The sequence below is a fragment of the Macrotis lagotis genome, chromosome 1 (assembly GCF_037893015.1).
Source record: "Macrotis lagotis isolate mMagLag1 chromosome 1, bilby.v1.9.chrom.fasta, whole genome shotgun sequence".
In the NCBI taxonomy this organism is placed as follows: Eukaryota; Metazoa; Chordata; class Mammalia; order Peramelemorphia; family Peramelidae; genus Macrotis; species Macrotis lagotis.
The window spans coordinates 718,271,928-718,294,137 of NC_133658.1; the positions used below are offsets into that span (position 1 = coordinate 718,271,928).

At 33.9% G+C, this 22,210-nt stretch overlaps 1 protein-coding gene across 24 annotated transcripts in view; it reads left to right on the forward strand.

The window, feature by feature from the left end:
- LOC141507890 (nebulin-like) overlaps positions 1–22,210 on the forward strand; it is a 266,955-nt gene that overhangs the window by 85,635 nt on the left and 159,110 nt on the right. For 23 of the 24 annotated variants that reach the window (XM_074215980.1, XM_074215989.1, XM_074215988.1 and 20 more), the window contains exons 2-16: positions 394–501; positions 2,874–2,972; positions 6,142–6,246; positions 6,330–6,437; positions 7,978–8,289; positions 8,389–8,595; positions 10,509–10,613; positions 11,351–11,458; positions 12,990–13,301; positions 14,135–14,341; positions 16,295–16,399; positions 17,514–17,621; positions 19,530–19,841; positions 20,741–20,947; positions 21,987–22,091. In XM_074215980.1, the coding sequence (XP_074072081.1) occupies positions 394–501; positions 2,874–2,972; positions 6,142–6,246; positions 6,330–6,437; positions 7,978–8,289; positions 8,389–8,595; positions 10,509–10,613; positions 11,351–11,458; positions 12,990–13,301; positions 14,135–14,341; positions 16,295–16,399; positions 17,514–17,621; positions 19,530–19,841; positions 20,741–20,947; positions 21,987–22,091 (2,508 nt within the window). The remainder of the gene's footprint in view (positions 1–393; positions 502–2,873; positions 2,973–6,141; positions 6,247–6,329; positions 6,438–7,977; positions 8,290–8,388; positions 8,596–10,508; positions 10,614–11,350; positions 11,459–12,989; positions 13,302–14,134; positions 14,342–16,294; positions 16,400–17,513; positions 17,622–19,529; positions 19,842–20,740; positions 20,948–21,986; positions 22,092–22,210) is intronic. The other variant, XM_074216005.1, reaches the window with a different exon arrangement.

Here is a 22,210-nt window from a genome sequence, read left to right on the forward strand (position 1 = left end):
AAAAATATATAGGGTTTTTTCCTTAAAATTGTTGGGTCTTTTTTTTGACCTTTAATGTATCTGGTTGGCTTTTTAAAAGCCGATTGTAAGGATGCAAACTGTAAAGATGTATTAAACCTTATTAATTTTGTAAGCAAAGAATTTTGACCAAGTTTTTGAAATCTTGAAAATTATCTATATCAGAATAAGAAGATAGGCAAAAAGAACATGTCATTTAGGGAAAATCTGAAGCCAAAAGATGACTGAAAGATGCCTGTGTTGAACTGTATTGGACTCTATTGAAAACTGCAATAATATATGCAATATGGAGTATGAATTATATGAAAAAAATTTTTTTGCTAGTTAAAGATGATACTGAATGAACTGAAACAATCTCTGCTTTGGGGGTTTTAGGTTGAATATAAAGCTGACTACAATAGCTGGATGAAAGGCTGTGGCTGGGTTCCATTTGGGTCCTTGGAAATGGAAAAGGTCAAGAGAGCTTCAGACATTCTTAATGAGGTACAGAAATATATGAATATGTTATATATACATAGAATAGTTTTGTTGTTGTTATTCAGTTGTTTTTCATTTTTGTCTGGCTCTTCATACCCATATAGGATTTTCTTGGTAAAGATTGTGGGGTGGTTTGCTAATTTGTTCTCCAATTCATTTTACAAATGAAGCAACTGAGACAAACAGGCTTAAGTGACTTGTCCAGAGTCCTACAACTAGTATGAGTCAGGTCTTCCTGACTTCAGACCCAGTGCCACTGTCTCACCTCATTGCCCATAAATACACATGCTATACACATTCTTTCTCTCTCTCTCTCTCTCTCTCCCTCTCTCTCTCTATATATGCACACACACACACACACACACACACACATACACACACACACATATAGATAGATATATAGATATATAGTGCATGAATAGATACTATTTTACCTAAGATTGCTTTTTATTTTTTGTACTGATCTCCATAAACACTAAACAAAATCCACATTTCCCTATATAAAGAATATGAACTGAGGATTGCATGGTAAAACTGTTGAATCTCTACTTTATAAGTTTGCTTTTATTTCTGGGTATATAGCAAATTTAATACATATATTTCAAAGCTATCCTTCTTGTCTGTATTTACCCTGGTCTTTCATCTTTTCTCTTCTGGACATTTTAGCAACCTTTCTCCAGATTCCCTGTTTACCCCCACTTCATTGAAAAGAAAAACATCCATTATAACAAATAGCCAAGCAAAACCAATTCCTGTGGTGACCATGTTTAAGAATGTATATCACAAAAAAGAAGAATGTATGTCACATGTGGCCCCAGTCATATTGTATGCTAATTCATCTATCCTTTGGAATTGTAGTTGGTCACCTTGATCAGAGTTCTGTTATTTTATTTTTAAAGTCCAAGAAGTGATGAATGGCTTTCCTAAATGATGACATGCCCTACTAAATGACAATCACATCTCATTTATCCAGAATTATGGGAGAGTGGAGATGCACAGAAGTAAATTTTCCAGATTAAAAAATCTTATCCTCTTTAAGTGCCTAGTTTTATAAAAAAGTAATTATTTTTAATGAAAGGAAATCTTTCCAAATTACATACTCTTCAAACATCTAAGAAAATCCATATGATATGATATGGCATAACACAATATAGTATAACATAACCTTTTCTTGATAACTTGGAGTCATCATTATAGATGTTAGTTATGATACTGTACTTCAATATAGTGATACTTCCTAGAGACTATTGAAGTGAAATGGGTTTTTTACATCCATGTTAAATCCTCCAATGCTCTTATTCTTCTAGTTCTTATTATTAGTTTCCATATCTCATCGCTTCATAACAAACTAACAGCTATCACTTCTCCCTTCAAAAAATTGTTTGTTACATCTATCAATCAACAAGAATTTATTAAGTAAAGTGACTGTGCCAGACACTATGCTATAAATTAAGGGAACAAAAGCAAAACTGAAATTGTCTCTGCCCTCAAGGAGTTTATGTTCATTTGATAGATTTATTGATGTCCCAAGGGTCTTGCCTGCAAAAGAAGGCATGGGGACTGATTTGTGATTGTGTTTTGGAAGGCTAAGGTTGCTTTTGGATAAAAAGGGTGCAACTTCCATCATTTGCATTATGGTTCCTCAAAAGTCATTATTTCTACCTCATGATCCATAAAGAAGTTAGCCAACCAGCAAGCCTTTGTTAAATGCTTACCTACCATGTGCCTAACACCAACATTACTCTTACCATAATGTTCAATACATGAACTAACCCCAAGAAGTCTTTAAAGTAAAATGCTTCTCTCTCCTACTTCTCATATTCCTAAACTATAGACATCCCCCCCACACCAGTTCTTTCTAGGCACTCAAGCACCAGCTGATGTGTGAATGATGAAGAAAATTGTCCTGAGACATCATTAGGAAGTGCCAGATTTTACAAATATTACTTCCAAGGGGCTCAAAAATCCTCCCTGTGTTTTCTAGTAATGTCATACAAATTTTTCTGTGAATTCTCATGAAATGAGGAATGCATTTTTATTCTGAGAGGAAATTAAACATAAGATTCGAATGCAGCCTTTTGAAATGACTGCTATCCAATGACTAAGGGATTCTGTGGACTTAGCCAGATCTTCAAGTCTCAGCCTGAAGGGTGTGTGTGTGTGTGTGTGTGTGTGTGTGTGTGTGTGTGTGTGTGTGTGTGTGTATTCATTTTCCAAAAAAAAATAACCGCTGTTATTCATATATGTCATAGCAAGATCAGCTCCTATTATCCTGAAATAATTTCTTGAAGATTGTGCTTATAAATGTTATGAGATTTTATGGATGTGAAATTTTGTTCTTTCTCCTTACTTCTTTATTTTCTTTCTTTATTGCACAGAAAAAATATCGCCAGCATCCAGACACTCTCAAATTTACTGCCATCGAGGATGCTCCCATTATAGTACAGTCTAAAATCAACCAGGCCCAGAGGAGTGATGTAAGTGGCAATTATGTCCATGCTCTGATATGTTGATAAAATAGATACTTAGTTTAAATGTTCTTCCCCTCTATAGCAGTACCCAATGCAGAATATCTCTGATCTGTTCCCAATTCTGCTTATCTCTAGTGACTACAGCTATAAACCCCATCAAATTGAATATTCCCAGAAAATGCTTTGTAATAGAATAATCTAAAAGACAATTCAACCTTCCCATTCCCATATGTGATATGTTACCTAAGGCAGAGTTAAGAAATGTCAATGAAAGGGAAGGAGAGCCTCAGACTCATCTTTCTATGACTCCTGATAAGAAAATTAATGATAAACTTAACTATTATGGAGAAAGTAGACTCAGCATTACCCTTGTATGTAGGGAGCTAGACAGCTGCCTATATGATATAATTTCCTTAAAAAGTCCTTCCCACATAAAAATAGTTACAGAAATAGATCATATAGTTATAGATCTTGGCTAGACCAGGAGTGGGGGGGGGGAGGCTTCCTAGCACTTCTGATTTATGTATATGAATATAAAATGTTTTCCCTTCATTTTCAGAGAAGACCATGATATCAGGGAGGTGATGGCCATGACAAGCACATGGATTAGATTTGAAGTGCTTCACTTTCTCCTCCAGAGTCCAGTGGGTCCAGTAACCAGATAGATGACCCTGGATATGAGGCAGTCAGGGATAAGTGACTTGCCCAAGGTCACACAGCTATTAACAGTAAAGTGTCTGAGGTTTCTCTTGACTGCATGGCCAGTGCACCACCTAGCTGCCCTTTATGAATACATATGTATTCATATGAATATGTATAACTATATGTCACATATATTTCGTGAGTTCAATGATACCTAAGATTCCTTTATTATTAGCAGGGAGGGAATATCTTTCATTCTACAAATAGTGGAAAAAGTATAAAATACAAAGTTCTTGAGAGAAGTTACATATTAATTGGAATTGGCATCAATATAAATTACTGACATCATACACTTTTTTTAAATGCAATTTTTCTATGGGAAAGACTCTAGATATTTAGGATAGGAATAGAGTACTAGAGAAAGGAGTAAGGGACACAAAAAAGGAGGATGAGGTTTATAAAATAAAAACTTTATTCATTTCATAGTTTCAACTAGGGTAAGTCCTAAATTTAGAAAAGAATCAATCAGTTTTTCAATCAACAAGCATTTATTTATCACCCATAAACCAGACTTTGTGCTAAGCATTGGAATTACAAACACAAGTATAAAACAGGTCCTGTCCTCAGTCTAGACAGGGGAGATACCATAAGTATGTGTGTATATTTATATACAGTAGGTATGAGTTAATTTGGGGGGCTAGTACTAGGGTTCTTCAAAGAAGGTATCAGTTATTTTAGGGTAGCCTTTGAACAGAGCCTGGAAAGAAACTAGCAATTTCTACTAGGGGTAGAGGTCAAGAAGAAATAGATTTAAAGCTTTTCATTGTTTTTTGCAAGGCAATGAGGTTAAGTGGCTTGCCCAAGGCCACACAGCTAGGTAATTATTAAGTGTCTGAGTTTGTATTTGAACTCAGGTACTCCTGACTCCAGGGCGGGTGCTCTAACCACTGTGCCATCTAGGTTCATCTCTTATGTGAAGGAAGTAATATACAGTGAGGTTGGAATATTGAGGTGGAAAGAGATAGTGAAGAATTTTTAAATGTCAAATGAAGGAGTTTATGTTGAAGTCTTGAAGTAATAGGGTGAAGGGACCAAGTAAGAACCTACTGCACAGCAGGCACAGTGATAACTGCTTTGAAAATATTTGAAAATATTTTCTCAATTGAGCCTCACAATTACCCTGGTCACTTATTTAAGGTTGAGGAAAATGAGGTCACAAACTAGTAAGTTTTTAAGACTGGATTTGAACTCAAGTCTTCCTGTCTCCAGATCCAACACTCCATCCTCCATGTCAGCTAGCTGCAGGTAATATGGACCTATATTTTTGAAAAAAATATAATACTTTGACCAAAGAAGCATTGACTTCACAGACCTTCAAACAACTCTTACAACACAGAAGAAGCACTACTACCACATATAGGCATTATGCACTACTTACTAATTGGAGGAGATTTTTCCATGGGGTAGTGTACTTTCTATAATGTCCAGAGGTCTTCATATCAGAAAAGGAATTGTACCCCAATTCTCACATTCACCCTATCCAAATTATATTTGTCTATGTCCTTTTGAGTGGTTAGGAGGAAATATCTAACAGTCACTAAGTTCTTTATCTCTTGCCTTTAACCATCCTTTGTTTTTTTGTTTTTTGTTTTTTTGCAAGCAATGAAGGCTACATAGCTAGGTAATTATTATTAAGTGTCTGAGTCTGGATTTGAACTCTGATCTTCCTGACTCTAGGACTGGTGCTCTATTCACTGTGCTACCTAGCTGCCCCCCCATCCTTTGTTTTTTTTCCTTTTAAATAGGCCTTTAAAACTGGACTAGATGCCCTTCTAGGGGCAGAGAGGTGGTTCTGTAGAATATTCAGCTTGGAGACAGGAATATCTGAGTTTTAATATTGCCTCAGACACTAGCTGTATGACCTTAGACAAGTGATTTGACCTTTCTCATCCTCAGTTTCCTCACCTGCAAAATAGGTTTAAGAATAGCATCAACCTCAGAGAATTGTCAGAATTTTGGGGAGATCAAAACTAACATACTACCCAAAAAGCCTCCTAATTTTGAGAATGGGTCAAATATCCTGATATAGTTCTAGATTATAATAGTCTATCTTTCTCCAATCTCAGGAGTGACCCTAGGAATAACAATTCTCCAAATGGTCAAGGAGTGGTAGCTAGGTGGCACAATGGATAGAATACTGGTCCTGGAGTCAGTAGGACCTGAGTTCACATCTAAATAGCCAAGGGGCTGAAAGGACAAATATGTCTCCTCATGTGTACTAATTAAGGAATGCCTATGTCCTTTCTATTAAGTACCCTGCCTACTAATGCTTTTAGTGCTTGGTAACTATATTCCAGGGCTACGTCAGAATGAAAGAAACTCCTCTTGCATTCTACATGTGGGGTCCATTAGTGCATATCTTTTTTTTCAGATGAAATGTAAGAATACCAGACAAGCCCCTATGTGATCAGAACTATTTGAAATTATTTTCTTTGGATATCAAAATATTTTCCTTGTTTTGTTTTAATTACAGATTCTTTACAAAGCCAAAGGAGAAGAAAGACTTCATAAGTATAACCTACCAGCTGACTTGCCCCAATTCATTCAGGCTAAAGTCAATGCCTACAATATTAGTGAAGTAAGTTTATTCTGCAGTTTGGATACTTATTTACCTCTCTGTGATGTGATATTGAGCTTAATCTCAATGTTTCCTTCTTTCAGAATCTATATAAAGCAGACTTGAAAGACTTGAGCAAAAAGGGCTATGACCTCAGAACCGATGCCATCCCTATCAAAGCTGCCAAAGCTGCTAGACAGGCTGCTAGTGATGTAAGTCCAACCATTTCTTATGATCTTCTCAGAGGTATTTATGGAAAACAGAATTCTATTGATTTGTGTGTAATTCTTAACCATCTTTTAAGATCCCAATCAAATTGTAAGGTAATGTGATTTTTTTGACAAAAAGCAACCTTTGAACTTGAAGAACATGTATTACATCCTGGATCTATTAGCTGACTATATGGCTTTGAACAAGTCACAAGTGGGTTTCATTTTCCTTATATGTAAAAATAACGGATTTAACTAGGTGCCCTATAAGATCCCTCCATCTCTAACTGAATGATCCTCAATTCTATTCTATTAATAGCAACTTCCCTCAGACTACACAAAGCACCTTGTTTTGTACCTTTTATATCATAACTATCTGGGCTTGTGTCTGATTCTAGGCTGTAAACTCAACAAGGGCAAAACTTTATCTTAGTTCATCTTGATAGTCCTCTCTACACAATGACTGTGTAAAGCCCTGAAGATACCATTGTATCTTCAATGTTGGTTGAACTAAGAAAGCTTAGAATCTATCTCATCCTCAATAAGCATCATAGTAAAATAGCTCTGTCTTTCTACCTACCTACCTGATGCTGCTTATCAAACCTTTAATAAGTTATTATTGAATAAATTAAAACTAATTATGAATTAATCAATATCCCAAGAAGTCACTATGATTGTTTCTTGAACTGCATGCAAAAGTTATATGATTGTTTCTCGAACTGCATGCAAAAGTTATTTGCAAACTATCATCCAAGATTGATGGTTGCTAGGTCCTAGCTTTAGCATAGGCTTATATATCTCGAACAAGGATGTATATGGACATCCCTTATAATCAGTTCTAATCAAATAACCCTTATAATTCAGGTGACACTGCTAGGTGTTGTGCTATGAACTGGAAAAACAAAGAAAGGAAAACACAATCCTTACAGTCTAATGTGTATCTTATTTGTATTTCGTTAAATCAAGATAAACTAATGACCATATATTCTTTGTTTAACACAAAAACCTCATCATGATAGCCTCTTTGGGAATTCTTTTTAAGGTGAATTATAAAATACTGCCTTGATTTTTTTATAATTCTTATATAACTAAGGGATCCTCAATTGAAGAGACCTATACCTGTGTTTCAGAACAATTTGAATGAACAATATCAGTTCTTCCCTGAGTCTTGCTTTCATCGTAATTCTATGCAAAATGCCTTTCTCTTTTTATTTAAAATTATTCTTTTTTCTTACAAATTTCCCCTTTGCCTTTGCAAAGTGTTTCAGCAAATTAACTTAAATTGACTTTATTTTTTCACTACTATCCAATCATTAGGTTCCATCTAACTTAATTTAATTTTACCTTTCTATCTTATAAAGTACTAAAATAGATTGTATCTAAGTTTTAAAAACTTAACTGGAGTAATTTCTGGGAAGCTTAAATTTGCTTGTCACCAAATTGTCTAAGGGATGATATCATTGTTCTTCCCCAAGCACCACCACCCCCAAAATCCCAACCCTCACAGCTAAATTGTAACTTATTCACTCTTTGACTTGAATAGGTTCAGTACAAGAAAGACTTTGAAAAAGCCAAAGGAAAAATGGTGGGCTTCCAAAGTCTCCAAGATGACCCTAAACTGGTTCACTACATGAATGTCGCTAAGTTGCAGTCTGATCGGGAGTACAAGAAAGACTATGAAAAGTCTAAAACCAAGTATAATACACCTCATGATATGTTCAATGTTGTTGGAGCTAAGAAAGCTCAGGATCTTGCCAGTAATGTCAATTATAAGCATCAGCTCCATCATTATACCTATTTGCCTGATGCCATGGATCTGGAGTTGTCTAAAAATATGATGCACATTCAGAGTGATGTAAGTTGCATGTACTTAGCAAAAGAAAGTGTTTTAACACAGAATTTAGATGTAAATCAAGAATTTCCTACACTTGCTTCCATTTTCTTTCTTTAAAAGAATGCATACAAGGAAGACTATAATAACTGGATGAAAGGTATTGGTTGGGTCCCCATTGGCTCTCTTGAAGTAGAAAAAGTGAAAAAAGCTGGTGATGCACTGAATGAAAAGAAGTACAGACAACATCCAGATACCCTCAAATTTACCAGTATTGTGGATTCTCCAGTGATGGTCCAGGCAAAGCAGAATACACAGCAAACTAGTGATGTGAGTATACTATGAGAGAAAGTAACCTAAGCAAAAGAAAATTTGACAGTGCATGCACATTTTTTAAAACTTGAGCATCAGGTCAGAATTCTGTTACTTTTGGCCAAAAGTTGTTAAAAATAGAAGGAAAAAACATACAACTCTACTGACTAATTTTTCTTATGTCTTGCTTTATTATTGTTATTTATCCATACTTTCTATATAAACTGCCTTTGAAACACTTAGTGAATAAACTTGACTAGTAAAAATTTGTATTTCAGCATTGTATGTATGTATGTATATATATATATATATATATATATATATATATATATGTATATAGCATATTAAACCCAGATGCTAGCCACTCTATTCACAGTGTATTCATCATCAGTTCCCATGTTAAGTTTCTGGGATTTTTTTTACTTGTAAATCAATACTATAAATGGAATAATTTGAAACAATAACTCAGACACTAGCTGTACAATAGGTATCTTGCTCTAGAACATGTGTTTTGCCAGTCAGAATTCATCCCATGTGATATAATAGTAGACAAACTCATTTTTAGACTTTGGTAGAAAGTGATATCTTAATATGTTTGCCTAAATAAAATCAATTTTTATTATAGTTGATGGAAGCCATTTAATGATAGCATTTAGCATAGTCATCTGCTAAAACTAGTTCATATCATATTCAAAGTCAGTAACTGAATGAGTGAGTGGCAGCAACATTTTTGCCCAATGTTAATATGTTTGGTAAGGTTGAGGATATTTTACCCATTGTTTTGATTCTTGATTTTTTTGAACATTTGTAGATTTTAGTTGAAACATTTGTTTGTCTGTCTATATCTGACATTTGACAAAGAAAATTGAGAATCAAGGAGTTGGTTTATTTTTGATTCCAGAATATGCAGTTAGATTTCAAACAATTTCATTTGAATGCCTATAAAAGGAAAAAGATATTTTTATATGAAAGGCCTATATACCTCTTTGTCTTTATATAATTTCAAAAATAGTAAGCTAAAAATATAATGGCATATCATGTAGAAAAGAATATTGGATTTGAAATCAGAAGACATGACTTCAAAACTGGTTCTTAAACTTCCTATTTTATGACTTTGGGCAAGTTATCTGGTCTTTCTGTGCCTCAATTTCTTCATCTATAAAATGAGGAAGGTTAGGCTTACTGAATTGAAGATATCTTCCAAGTCCAAATCTATGGTCCTATCATCTTATAATAGTATGTCTTCCATATCAAAAAGAATAATTATGTAATTTAGGGTTGAATTATAATTGAAATTATAATTAGGCATGAGGCTTTAACCTAAGTATTATTTTTACAAGAAAAAATCCTATTAATATACATCTATGTTTCGTATGGTCATAGTTATAGAGCCTATATTACATTGTTTTCTGTTGGGGGAGGGGGAGAACAGGGAGAGAGGGAGAGAAATGTAAAACAAAAAAGATTGTTGAAAACCACCATTGCATGTAGTTAGAAAAATAAATGAAGAAAGAAATTTTCAAAAATTAAAATAAAATGTTAAGCAATTAAAAAAAGAAAAAATCCTAAAGGAGTTAAGAAATTAATTAGTGGAGATAACTCTTTCTGGTTTCAATGTGTCCTTTTATTAATAAGTTTATCCCACTTTTCAAATATCTTCTTGTTTGATTGATAGTTAAATGTTACATTTTTTCCATTTCATCCATGGGCAAAGGCAATTTTATTTTGCTCAGTTTTTCCTTTCTTTTTTCTTATATAAGATTTGAAATATGATTTTTTTTCTCAAAGATGAGTAAATGCTAAATATTTTCAAACATAGGAAAATATAGTTAATTTTTTAAGAAATTATTTACATGTTGGAATATTAGGCTACATCATGCCATGGGAATTTGCCAAGTCTTGACTTTTATTTTGTTTTGTTGCTTTTGTAGATCCTATACAAAGCTAAAGGAGAAGAAGTAAAACACAAATACAGCATGAGCCCTGACCTTCCTCAGTTTATTCAGGCCAAATGCAATGCTTACAATATCAGTGATGTAAGTAGAATTACAAATGATATGATGTATACATAATTTATTAATGAAATTATGAAATTCTGAAACTATTGCAATCTATAAATATCATCTACCTTTTATCTACTACAAAAATTGCTCTAATAATTATCTAAACATTTCCAGTGACAGAAAGCTCACTATTTTGCAAGGCAACCCACTCTTTTATTAGCTAACTCTTATTGTCAGAAAGTTCTTTGTTTGATTGAATTGAATTTTGTTTCTTTGCCCTAGTTGGTCTTAATTACACTTTTTTTTGAGTTTCATAAAATAAGTCTTGTCCTTACATAATGTAATATATCTTAATGTTTATTTTCCCTGTTTGATTCCAAGTCAGTCATTTTGCTTACTCTTGTCATTTTTTTTCCTTATGAAACACTCCCAGTTCCTCCAGTCATCCCTTATGTGATGTGGATTCTAGACCCTTCACCATCCTAGTCATTTCCCATTGAATATATACTCTATTTTGTCAATGTTCTCTTTAAAAGATGGTGACTTCACAGTGAATACAGCACTCTGAATATGGTTTGATCAGTCCAAACTATAGTAAGCCTTCCTCGATGTGGTCACTATTCTAAATGACTTGCTTAAAAAAAGTCCCATAACAAGGCAGAATATATGAATCATCATAAACTGTTTTTTAAACAACCCAGTAGTCTAAAACTAATTTTTGATTGGCCAGAACTTAGAATGTTGGAATTGCTTTTGTAATTCTTTTTTAGGCATGTTATAAACGTGACTGGCATGATTTAATAGCCAAGGGAACCAATGTGATGAGTGATGCTATTCCAATTGCTGCAGCCAAGGCTTCTAGAAACATTGCTAGTGATGTGAGTATAAATTTCAGGTGAAGTTTGTGTGCAGCATTTTAAAAAGCAATCAAATGTGTACTTTTTATGCAGTATTTTATTGGTAGTGATATTTTGAATTTATCACCTATTCAAATTTCCCCCCAAATTGTTAATGTTTTGAAAACCTATCCATTTTCAAACCTTATATATTATTCCTTTTAGTTGACCCCAGTTGGTAAAGCTGTTATGGAGCTGACAGCAGTTTGTTCTCCTGATTGATTTTGCAAATTACCTCTATTGACATATTTCTCTGACATTTTACTTTTACTTTCGATAAAACAGATTGATTTTACCATACTGGATTCAGATGATTGCCTGTATTATAATTGTGCAAGAGAAATGTAAAGGGTGTCAAATGAAATGGATAGATTTTCATAGCAAAAGGGAAAAAGACCTATTTCCCCATGATATCATTTTGTTTCATGTAAATAGATGTTTAGATCATTTGTAACAGAAAATTATGTTTGTTTTTCTATTCAATCTGTCAGTGTAAAAAACATTTCTTAGAAGCATTACAAGATTCCCAGTCTTCATTGGCACCATATTACATCACAATATTTAATCTATTATTCAGAAAAGAGAAAGAGGGAATGGGCAGATTATTCTTTTTTTGTTACCTTCTTACTCATAGTAGGTGCATAGTACATATAGTATAAATGATGAAACTACATTGATGACAGTGTAAAAACATTCCCCCAAGTTGTTTGAGTATGAACATGGAAACATTTTTTCTATCATTATATATATGAGATATATATTTTAGATAGATTTGTGATAAGAGAGAAGATATGCATTATATTTTGGGAAATAAAAAGAACTCTGACATTTGGAATAATTCATTGGAGAACTTTTCATTAAAAAAAAACCGGCAAGGAATTATTTCCTAATATTTTTAAAGTACTAGCCAGGTCCTACTCTACACAGTTTTTGGAATCAGACAAGATTAGGGGCTTTCAAGGTATTGTCCTACCTTGAAGACAGGAAGATCTGAGTTCAAGTCTTGCCTCATAAATACTGATTATGACTCTGGGCAAGTCACTTACCTCTGTTCTCCAGGCAAGTTTTAGGAATTATGCAACCTTCATTGAAAGAAGGAATGACCTCATTCAGGAATTCCCTATACTAATGAAAGTTTATGTCCATTCTTTACCCCAATTCCTATGATGAACATTGAATTAGCAGGGAAGAAAAACCCAATATTTTGCAAGACATAGGACCAATTTTTGGTAATTCATCATGTTTCCCAAAATGTCTTTGTGGTATACTCTCTTGAAAGAATCTCTACATTCAGATAGTTTTCAAGGTAGAATAAAGAGTCAGGGCAGACCCAGAATTTATTGAACAACTCTTTAATATTCTGGGATTGGTTATAATCATATTTCTGTCTGATTTAGCATTTTTTGTAGTGCCTCCAACAAGACAATCACAGGTCAAATTTTTCTCTGTGTCTGCATGATACAACCTTACTTTACATGGTAATGTATCTATCTGATCTGTACTTTTTTTGCAGTATAAATACAAAGAAGCATATGAAAAATCAAAAGGAAAACATGTTGGTTTTAGAAGCCTTCAAGATGATCCCAAATTAGTCCACTTCATGAATGTGGCAAAGATGCAGTCGGATCGTGAATACAAGAAGAATTATGAGAATACCAAGACTAGTTACCATACACCTGGGGACATGGTCAGCATCACTGCTGCAAAAATGGCACAGGATGTTGCCACCAATGTTAACTACAAACAGCCAATACACCATTACACTTATTTGCCAGATGCTATGAATCTTGAACTTACAAAGAACATGATGCAGATTCAGAGTGATGTAAGTATGTATAAGAGTAACAGTTCAATGGCATTTATTTTAGTAATTTAATTAACTACAATTTTCCTTCTGTATTTAGCTTCAGATTACACTGAGAGCTTACACAGTTCTATATTTTATTATCAATGACTGTAACTAAGAATTCTCTAAAGCTGAAGATGGCCTGTTTCCACTGGCTTCTTTTAGCCTTTTCATAATAGTGGATGTTTTCCTCTTTAACAATCTTATAAGTCAAAGTAAAAATTACATCTCATTATTGTAAAGACTAATTAGTTTCTGTCCCTCTATAATCATGAAAAGCTTAAGATAACCGAAGATTTCCTGTTGCAAAGGAAGTGAGATAAAGAACTATGTATTTGTAGATTTTGAATGACTCGCCTCATATTGTAATATCAGTATAATAGAAAACATTACTAAACTCAAGTTTATTTTTTTCAAGTTTGAATTCAAACTTTTATTTTGTGTGCATTGCTGAATCACAAAATCACTAAATGGGAAGACAAAGACTTGAATGTGCACTTTATTTGTTTAGAATACCTGTACCATAAGAAAATTTTGCACAAATTTTTTTGGTAATGTTGGAAATTAACTTAATCAAGAACTTTCCTTTGGCCTTGGAATGTGATAGCTACTTATTTCTAAACATAGATAAGAAACTGCATAAAGACCAAGTATAGTCTAGAAATCAAACTATTGTTGATAAATTCTTCTTAACATGCCATTCACCTGGGGACTTCTTAACATGCTTTTTACTTGGGCAGAATGATGAATTTCTGGAACATTCTTTCATTGTTCTCTGGGATGTTTTCTCACATGAGATTTCTCTTTTGTAGAATGTATATAAAGATGATTACAATAGCTTCTTCAAAGGCATTGGCTGGATCCCTATTGGTTCTTTGGAGGTTGAAAAAGCAAAAAAAGCTGGAGAGGCCTTAAGTGAGAGGAAATATCGACAGCATCCAGACACAATCAAATTCACAAGTGTGCCAGACTCCATGGGCATGGTTTTGGCTCAGCAAAATACAAAGCAGCTAAGTGATGTAAGCAGTTTAATTTCACAAGTGTGCACATCAATTATTGATCTAAATGCTCTTTTTAAAAGTGTGTGTTATTGATTAAGTCCTCAGGTCATGTTACTGTTTAATTTCAGGAGAGTTAAGAAAGAATTTCCAATTCTTGAGGAAATGTTTATGCAAATGAGGTGGGGGTAATGCTTTCAAAGCTGAAATGAAAATATTTCCTTTTGGAGTGACTTGGAGTTTGAGCATGTAGCACAGGAGCTGAAGAATTCACACAACATTTTGCAAGAGTCTACTGAAAGAAAAATAAAAGTTCAAAGAAGACCACTTACCAAGTCCTGAAAGCTTTGAGCCACTTTTACCTAAATATCTAATAGATAAAAACATTACTATCACCCTGTCTCAACTTAACTATTTTTTTTATTATGGAGTGAAATGTTTCTTCTAGGTCTAAATGTGCTTGGATGAGTCTTACTGCTATTTTCCATAACTCTGGAAAAGACCAACTCATAGAATAGAATTGTTTTCCTTTTGTTTTTAAGCCTGGGTGCCCCATCTCCCCCAAGCTAGGAGTTAAGCTCAGTCCCACTCTGATCATACTGGAAGCCTTGATTTAATGCATTTCTGACCTAAACCATTGCCATTCCTTAGGCAATCTGATTCCCTGCCCCCATCCCCAGACTCTTGGAGACTCAAATTTTAAAGTGAAATTTCCTATATTTTCTGCATGATGTTAACCATCTGATGTTGAAGGAATAGTTACTTCCTTGTTCTCTTCCTCAGTTTTCTCAGTTGAAAATGTAAATAACATTTTATACTACTTGTAGAATTGTTCTGAGGAAAGTGCTTGTGAGCTATTTTGTTTCCAATTGTTTTCACTATCGTTGACATTATCATTAACATTGGTATAGATTATCCAGATACTTTCCTCATTACCCTTTGTTATCCTCCTGCATACTTTTGTTCATTTTAATATTTATTAATACCTCTATCAGAGACAAGGGAATAGAAAACCTAAAGGAGGAAAGTCATGTCAATCAGTTCTTAAGATCGTTAGCAGTTCGTGTGAGAATCCTACAGGATTTGTCAAAGTTCTTTATATATTTTAGATATATCTGATATATTGTCTGATATATTTTATCTGATACATTGTCTACAAAAATACAATCCCAGTTTTCTGCTTTTCTTCTGATCTTGGCTTTAAAAATAAAATTAAAATAAATTAAAAGACTTTAATTTAACATAATTGAAATTTTACACCTAACCTAATTAAAAATAAAATGAAAGAACCTTAAAAGATGGGCACAGTAAAATCAATTTTAAAAATCAGGTTTGGAGAGCATGCATCTAATTGCTCTATCTTCTTACTTCCTCCCTACTAACACAGATAAATGGAAATTAAAGTAATGATATCATTTGCTTTTATGACCACACAGATCAGGATAATTCCATATCATACTTTTCTAATTGACTGCAAAGTAATAGTTGTGAATTTTTGTATCTATTGGACACTTACCCTTGAAAAGTCTGGATCAGTGGTTCTCACTCTAGTCTCAGGATCCTTTCACTATCTTAAAACTTTAAACAAGAATATTTTATTAATGTAAAAAAGCATTTGTACAAAATGATAATAAAAAATAAAATAAAATAAAGAAAAAATAATAAACAAAAAAAACTTATTGAGAACCTCCCAAAGAACTTTGGTTTATGTGACTTTATCACTATTTATTGTATTTGAAATGAAAGCCTCTTAGCATTACTATAAAAATAGTCTGATTTTAAAGATACCTTGAAAGGATTTCAGGAATTCCCAAATGTTCCCTCAACCACCCTTTGAGAACCACTGGCAAATCCCAGTAGGTTCTCCCTTTCCCTAAATGAAGTATAAGTGATACCAAGTATTTGTGATGATGTTGTGAAGTTAATGGGCCATGCATTGTAGGAAGTGCTTGATGTTATCTCTTTTCTTTTTAGCTAAACTACAAAGTAGAAGGGGAAAAAATAAAACACAAATATACCCTGGACCCTGAATTACCACAATTTATTCAAGCCAAGGTCAATGCTCTCAACATGAGTGATGTGAGTACTTAGGATGCTATTGATTTAATTATGGCTTAGTTGGGATTTATTGATCAATCATGTGATTCTTTTCAATATACGTGCTGTTAAATTTACACATTGGGAACCCTAAGTCAACTCTAGAAACTTCTAGTTTGTAAAATCAAATCTGTCATAGAACCATAGGACTAGAGGGAATGTACCTCTAAGGAACGACTAATAGTTTGCATCTTACTTACTTCAGGCAGAGCTTTTACAGAAAGTTTTGGTGCTTTTTTGTCATTAAAGACTTGCAAGGAATGTAAAACCTCTCCACAACTTTAAAAACTACTATTGTTAATACCTAATCTGAGGCTAAAATGCAATTTTTATTCATCCCTTCCTCAGTGGAGTTGAAGGTCATATCTTCATTTTTTTTCATCAGGGCCAATTTTACCCTTTAAACACTATTTTAAGGGGCAGCTAGATGGTGCAGAGGATAGAGCACCAGCCCTGGAGGCAGGAGTAGTTCAAATCCAGTCTCAGACACTTAATAATTACCTAGCTGTGTGACCTTGGGCAAGTCACTTAACCCCCACAGCCTTACATTCCCTCCCCCTTTGAAAACAAATCAAGCCTAGAAGATACTGAACATAATTTGAAATTATCTCATTAAATGCCTTGCCTAGATCAAAGAGAGCAGTCACTTCTCTGTGTTCTGGGAACTTCTTTAAGACTAAAAGTTGCAAAGAATATGGCCACTTGCTTTGGTCAAGGGCCTCTATAAGTTCACTACACTATTGAGTGTATCTTGACTCTTAAAAGTCATACTGCTTCTTTTTTATTAAAAAAAAAAAACGTCAAAAAATTCCACTTGGGTTTCCATGCCTCTTTGAGTTCTCTTAATGGAAAAAAAAAAGTTTAGATCTGACAATAGAGGATCTAGATTCAAATCCTGGTTTTGCCACTTACTGTAGTATGACCTGAGATAAGTTTCTTAAACTCCCTGAGTCAGAGTTTCTTCATCTTTTAAATGAGGGGAATGAATTCTCAGGTCCTTACCAGCTAGAAATCTATTGTTTATTTTGTAAGTTTTTTTCCTATCCTGCTCATTTTTCAGGTTTGCAAAATGTAATCTATCTTCTGTTCCCTTAAGGCTTATTATAAAGCAGACTGGAAGAAAACACTTAAAAAAGGCTACGATTTGAAACCAGATGCCATTCCAATACTTGCTGCAAAAGCTTCAAGGAATATTGCTAGTGATGTAAGTATAATTTGAATTATTTATCCTTCTTTTCTATATATTTCTATATTACTTAAAGTTGTACTAGAGGAATTACATTCTTCCACCAGGATAATGAAAATGTAATATACAATATGGTCTCTACCACTTAAGTTTGCATTTAATTGCCAATGTCTTTTGACATCGTATCACTTTTGAAAAGTCCCCATAAGTCAGTTTATCTGAAGCAAGTATTTTCCTTTTTTCCAGTTGTGAAATATTTGGGATTCCCATGATCATGATTATTATCTACTGTTACTACATTTTCTATTTTAAATTTCATTGTGGGGAAAAATTAGAATTAAATAATTTTTAAATAGAAGCATCTCCGTAATAGACACACTGTACAAAATTGTATAAGACTGTACAATAGGTCAATAAATCAGTCAGTAAAACTTTATTAATCCCCTACTAAGTGCCAGGGGCTGTGGTTAACTAATTCTGATATAATGAAAGGTAAAAGATAAAAAATGGAAAGGTTCTCAAGGAGCTCATAGTTTAATAATGGAGACAATGCAACACTGAAAAGAAGAGATAAGTTGGAAATAACAAGTTGAAGGCACTTTGATAATAATGGCAATCCATCTATATACTAAGTATTAGTTATTGTACTAAAGTGTGAGAATTAAAAGGGGTGAAGAAAGGCTTTCTGTGGCATGTGGAATTCTTATTGGAACTTGAAGGAAGTCAGGGAAGCCAGGAGATGGAGATGAAAAGGCAGAAAATTCCAAGTATGGGGACAGTCAAGGAAATCAGAGTTGGGAGATGGACTGTCTTGTCTGTCAAGGAGGTCACCATCACTGGATCAAAGTGTATATATGTGTGTGGAAGGAGGCAGGGTGTGCCCTAGAAGACTGAAAATTTATGGGGAGAGATTATGAAAGGTTTAAAATGCCAAAAAATGGGTTTTATATTTGATCCTGGAAGTGATAAGAATCCATTAGAGTTTATTGAAAGGGGAGGCAGTCTGACATCCTCAGACATGAGCTAGAGCCAAATGGAGGATAAAGTAGAGTAGGAAGAAACTTGTGGAATTCTCTAAGGTGAAATCAAGCCAAAACAAGAGGAAAGAATTATGGTTTTAATAATAGAAGTCTAGCTTTAATTTGTTTGGTGAACATAGGTCATATTTCTACTTTTATTTTAGTAGGATGAATTATTGGTATATAGAGGGAAACATTAATTTGTATAGTACTAATTTGAATTTTCAATTTAAACAAGGAATGAGGAGATTAGTTTTACTCAGTAAAATCATTTAAAAAAATTTTTTTAGCAAAGTCATCTCTTCACAGAATGAACAAAGTCATAGTACAAGCATACTTGAATAAGGAGCATATGAAAATATTTAGGATGGCCATTTCAAACTTTCAAGACACCCATCTCTCCAATTGGTCATTTATAACTCCAACAAGTGTTTATATACTTGATATGTGAAGCATATATAATTCTCTCTTCTGATTAATGAAGATCTCCTAAGATCTTTTATTAAATAAAGAATTCTTTTTTAATTTAATATTTCTTTTTTCTCCAATTACATGTGGAAACAAATTCTAATATTCATTTAAAATTTTTTTGAGTTCCAGATTTCTCCTTCCCTCTCCTCTTTGTCAAAGCAAGCAGTGTGTATATATATATATATATATATATATATATATATATATATACATATATATATATATATGTTATACATGTGTAGTGAAGCAAAATGTATTTCCATTTAAACTATATTTCTTTTGAAGTGTTACAAGTAGAGATGTTTCCCTAATCCGTTTTGGATTAGATGCCCCAGAGAATCCAAATAAATTATGTTTTACACTTTAATACTTTCTTGGTAGAGAGTTATATTCTATATCCTTTTGAGGCTTTCATTTTTCTCTTTCTTTCCTCTAGTTCAAATATAAGGAGGCCTATGAGAAAGACAAAGGAAAACAAGTTGGATTCCGTAGTCTTCAAGATGACCCTAAACTGGTTCACTACATGAATGTGGCCAAAATACAGTCAGATCGTGAGTACAAGAAAGGCTATGAGGCCACCAAGACTAGATATCATATACCCTTGGATATGTTCAGTGTGATGGCTGCAAAGAAATCTCAGGAAGTCACTACCAACACCAACTACAAACAGCCAATCCATCATTACACCCTCTTGCCTGATGCCCTGAATATGGAACATTCCAGAAATGCAATGCAGATCCAGAGTGATGTATGTATTAATCAACTGGCTTGTTAAAATGTATAAACTAGAGATTTTTCTCATCCAAGTTATTAGGATTAAATTTTCATTTGCCATAGTTGGGGAGGAACAGGATACTTGATACAAAAGTTTATTAAGGAAGTCCCTGCTTCTTAGTGTTCCCCTCTGCTTCCAGAGAGATAAATGAAGGCATTTGACTCATTTAAACTTTATTCTGTCTGAATACAGATAGAAAATATAGAGTGATCTCAGGGTTGACTTCAGAGTCAGGAAGACGTGATTTCAATCCTGGCCTCTGACATATACTGTGTGACCCTGGACAAATCAATTAACATTTTGTTGCCTTGCACAACTCTCCTAGATTCCAAGTTGTAAAGGAGATGCCAGCCTACAATAGGAGAGGGAGTTTCCCTTTACCAATGAAATCACAGGTCCAGGCTATATATCTATTTGACTAAATGGCTTAAAACTAATCCCTGGACAAAATGGTAGATTTAGGAAGAAGATTAGGGAATTCTATGAGCCTCAACTAGCTGGGACAGCTTAAAGGCAGACTTAAGGCATATTAGACAGTAACTCTCCATATCATCACCAATGTTTTTGGGAGCAGAGGCTCATGTGAGGAGGCTGCCTTCTGTTAACTCTATTCGACCACTTCTATACTCTTTTAAAAATCTTGACTTTTCTTCTCTTTCCTCTAATCAATTGTTTTAATAAAAACTGAAAAGAAACGATCCAATAAATGCTTTTAGGTAGAAAATATCTCTCCTATTCACATGTTTCCAAAGGCAATAAGGAGAAAAAAAATAGGTTGTTCCCATTGTATTTGCAGTACTGAATAAATCACTCAGGGAAGGAAGCCCAAGTTCTCACTGTTTCTGTCTGTGTGTTTCCCGTTTGTTTTCCAGAATCTTTATAAATCAGATTTCACCAACTGGATGAAAGGAATTGGGTGGATGCCAGCAGAATCCCTGGAAGCAGAGAAAGCAAAGAGAGCTGGAGACATTCTCAGTGAGAAGAAGTACCGCCAACATCCAGAAAAACTAAAGTTCACATATGACATGGATGCTATGGAACAAGTGCTAAACAAAAATAACAAACTGATCATGGACAAGGTGAAGTCCAAAGTTCTAGAATCAGACAGAAAATCTTCAAATTCAGTTCCAGCAGATGGGGGAATTCCATAATTTTATTAAATAATATTAGTTTCTAATAATTCACTGATTCAGTGACCAGGTTTGCTGGTTAGATTGTTCTTTCTTGGTGCATTGGAACAAGTAATAGACAAAGAATCAGGAGACCTGGGTTCTGATTTCAGTTCTGCTGTTTACTATCTATGTGACCTTAAGAGCCCAGTTTTCTTGGGGTCAGAGTGTTTATCATCTTGTAATCTTTAGCATCCCTTCCAGTTCTTAAATGTCTAGTTCCTTGATTCTTACTAGAAATCTTTTCTTGAAATCAATAAATCATTTCTCTGCACCATGGCTAAATTAAAAGAGGAACACAAATTAAGACAGACTTCTGTGGTTGGGACCACGAAACAATGGTTTTGTTACTCAAGTGCAAGTGGATACATAGGGAATAAGACTAGACAGTTTTCTCCTCTTTACTGCAATTTAGACCAGTTTACTAATGGTGGGTTCATTCTACTTTCCTGTAATGTTGCTCTGTGAATAGTAGAGCGAGGTGATTAATAATGTGTTTTATTTAAAAGCATCACTCTATTTTTAAAGAGATCCTTCATCTTAGATTCTCCAAGAACATTGACCCTGTTTCATTTAACTTTGTTACATGGATACCATGTTATTAGTCATTTTGCTGTTCACTTTTGGAACTCCCACATTTCTTTAATGTCCTTATTAAAAGCAGAGATAAAGAGCAGGCAGTGCCAGGTCTTTATAAAAAGAACCTCAGCAAGAATGAATTTAGTGAGAGAATTGTATTCTGAACTTCCATATGGCATTCCTCTTAATATACTCCAGCATAGGATTTTTTTTCCCAATGAAAGCACAATATTATAAACATCAAAATTATCCAGAAATAAATAGAAACCATCGGGACCTAATTGTACATAAATCTTATTTACTGCAATCATCTCATGGATTACTCTTCATGTTTTTCTCACTATAAAATGTTCTAATCTTTCCACTGCAGAGGCTTTATACCGAGAAATGGAACAAAGACAAGACCACCATCCATGTTATGCCTGATACTCCAGATATTCTATTGTCCAGAGTAAATCAAGTCACCATGAGTGATGTAAGTAGATAAACCCTAAAAAGAACTTTCAATCTTCAATTAAAACATACTGTAATGTTTTCTATTTCTTTTATTTTCAAATCAATCTTGTGAAAAGAGAAAAAAAAAGTGACTTTCTG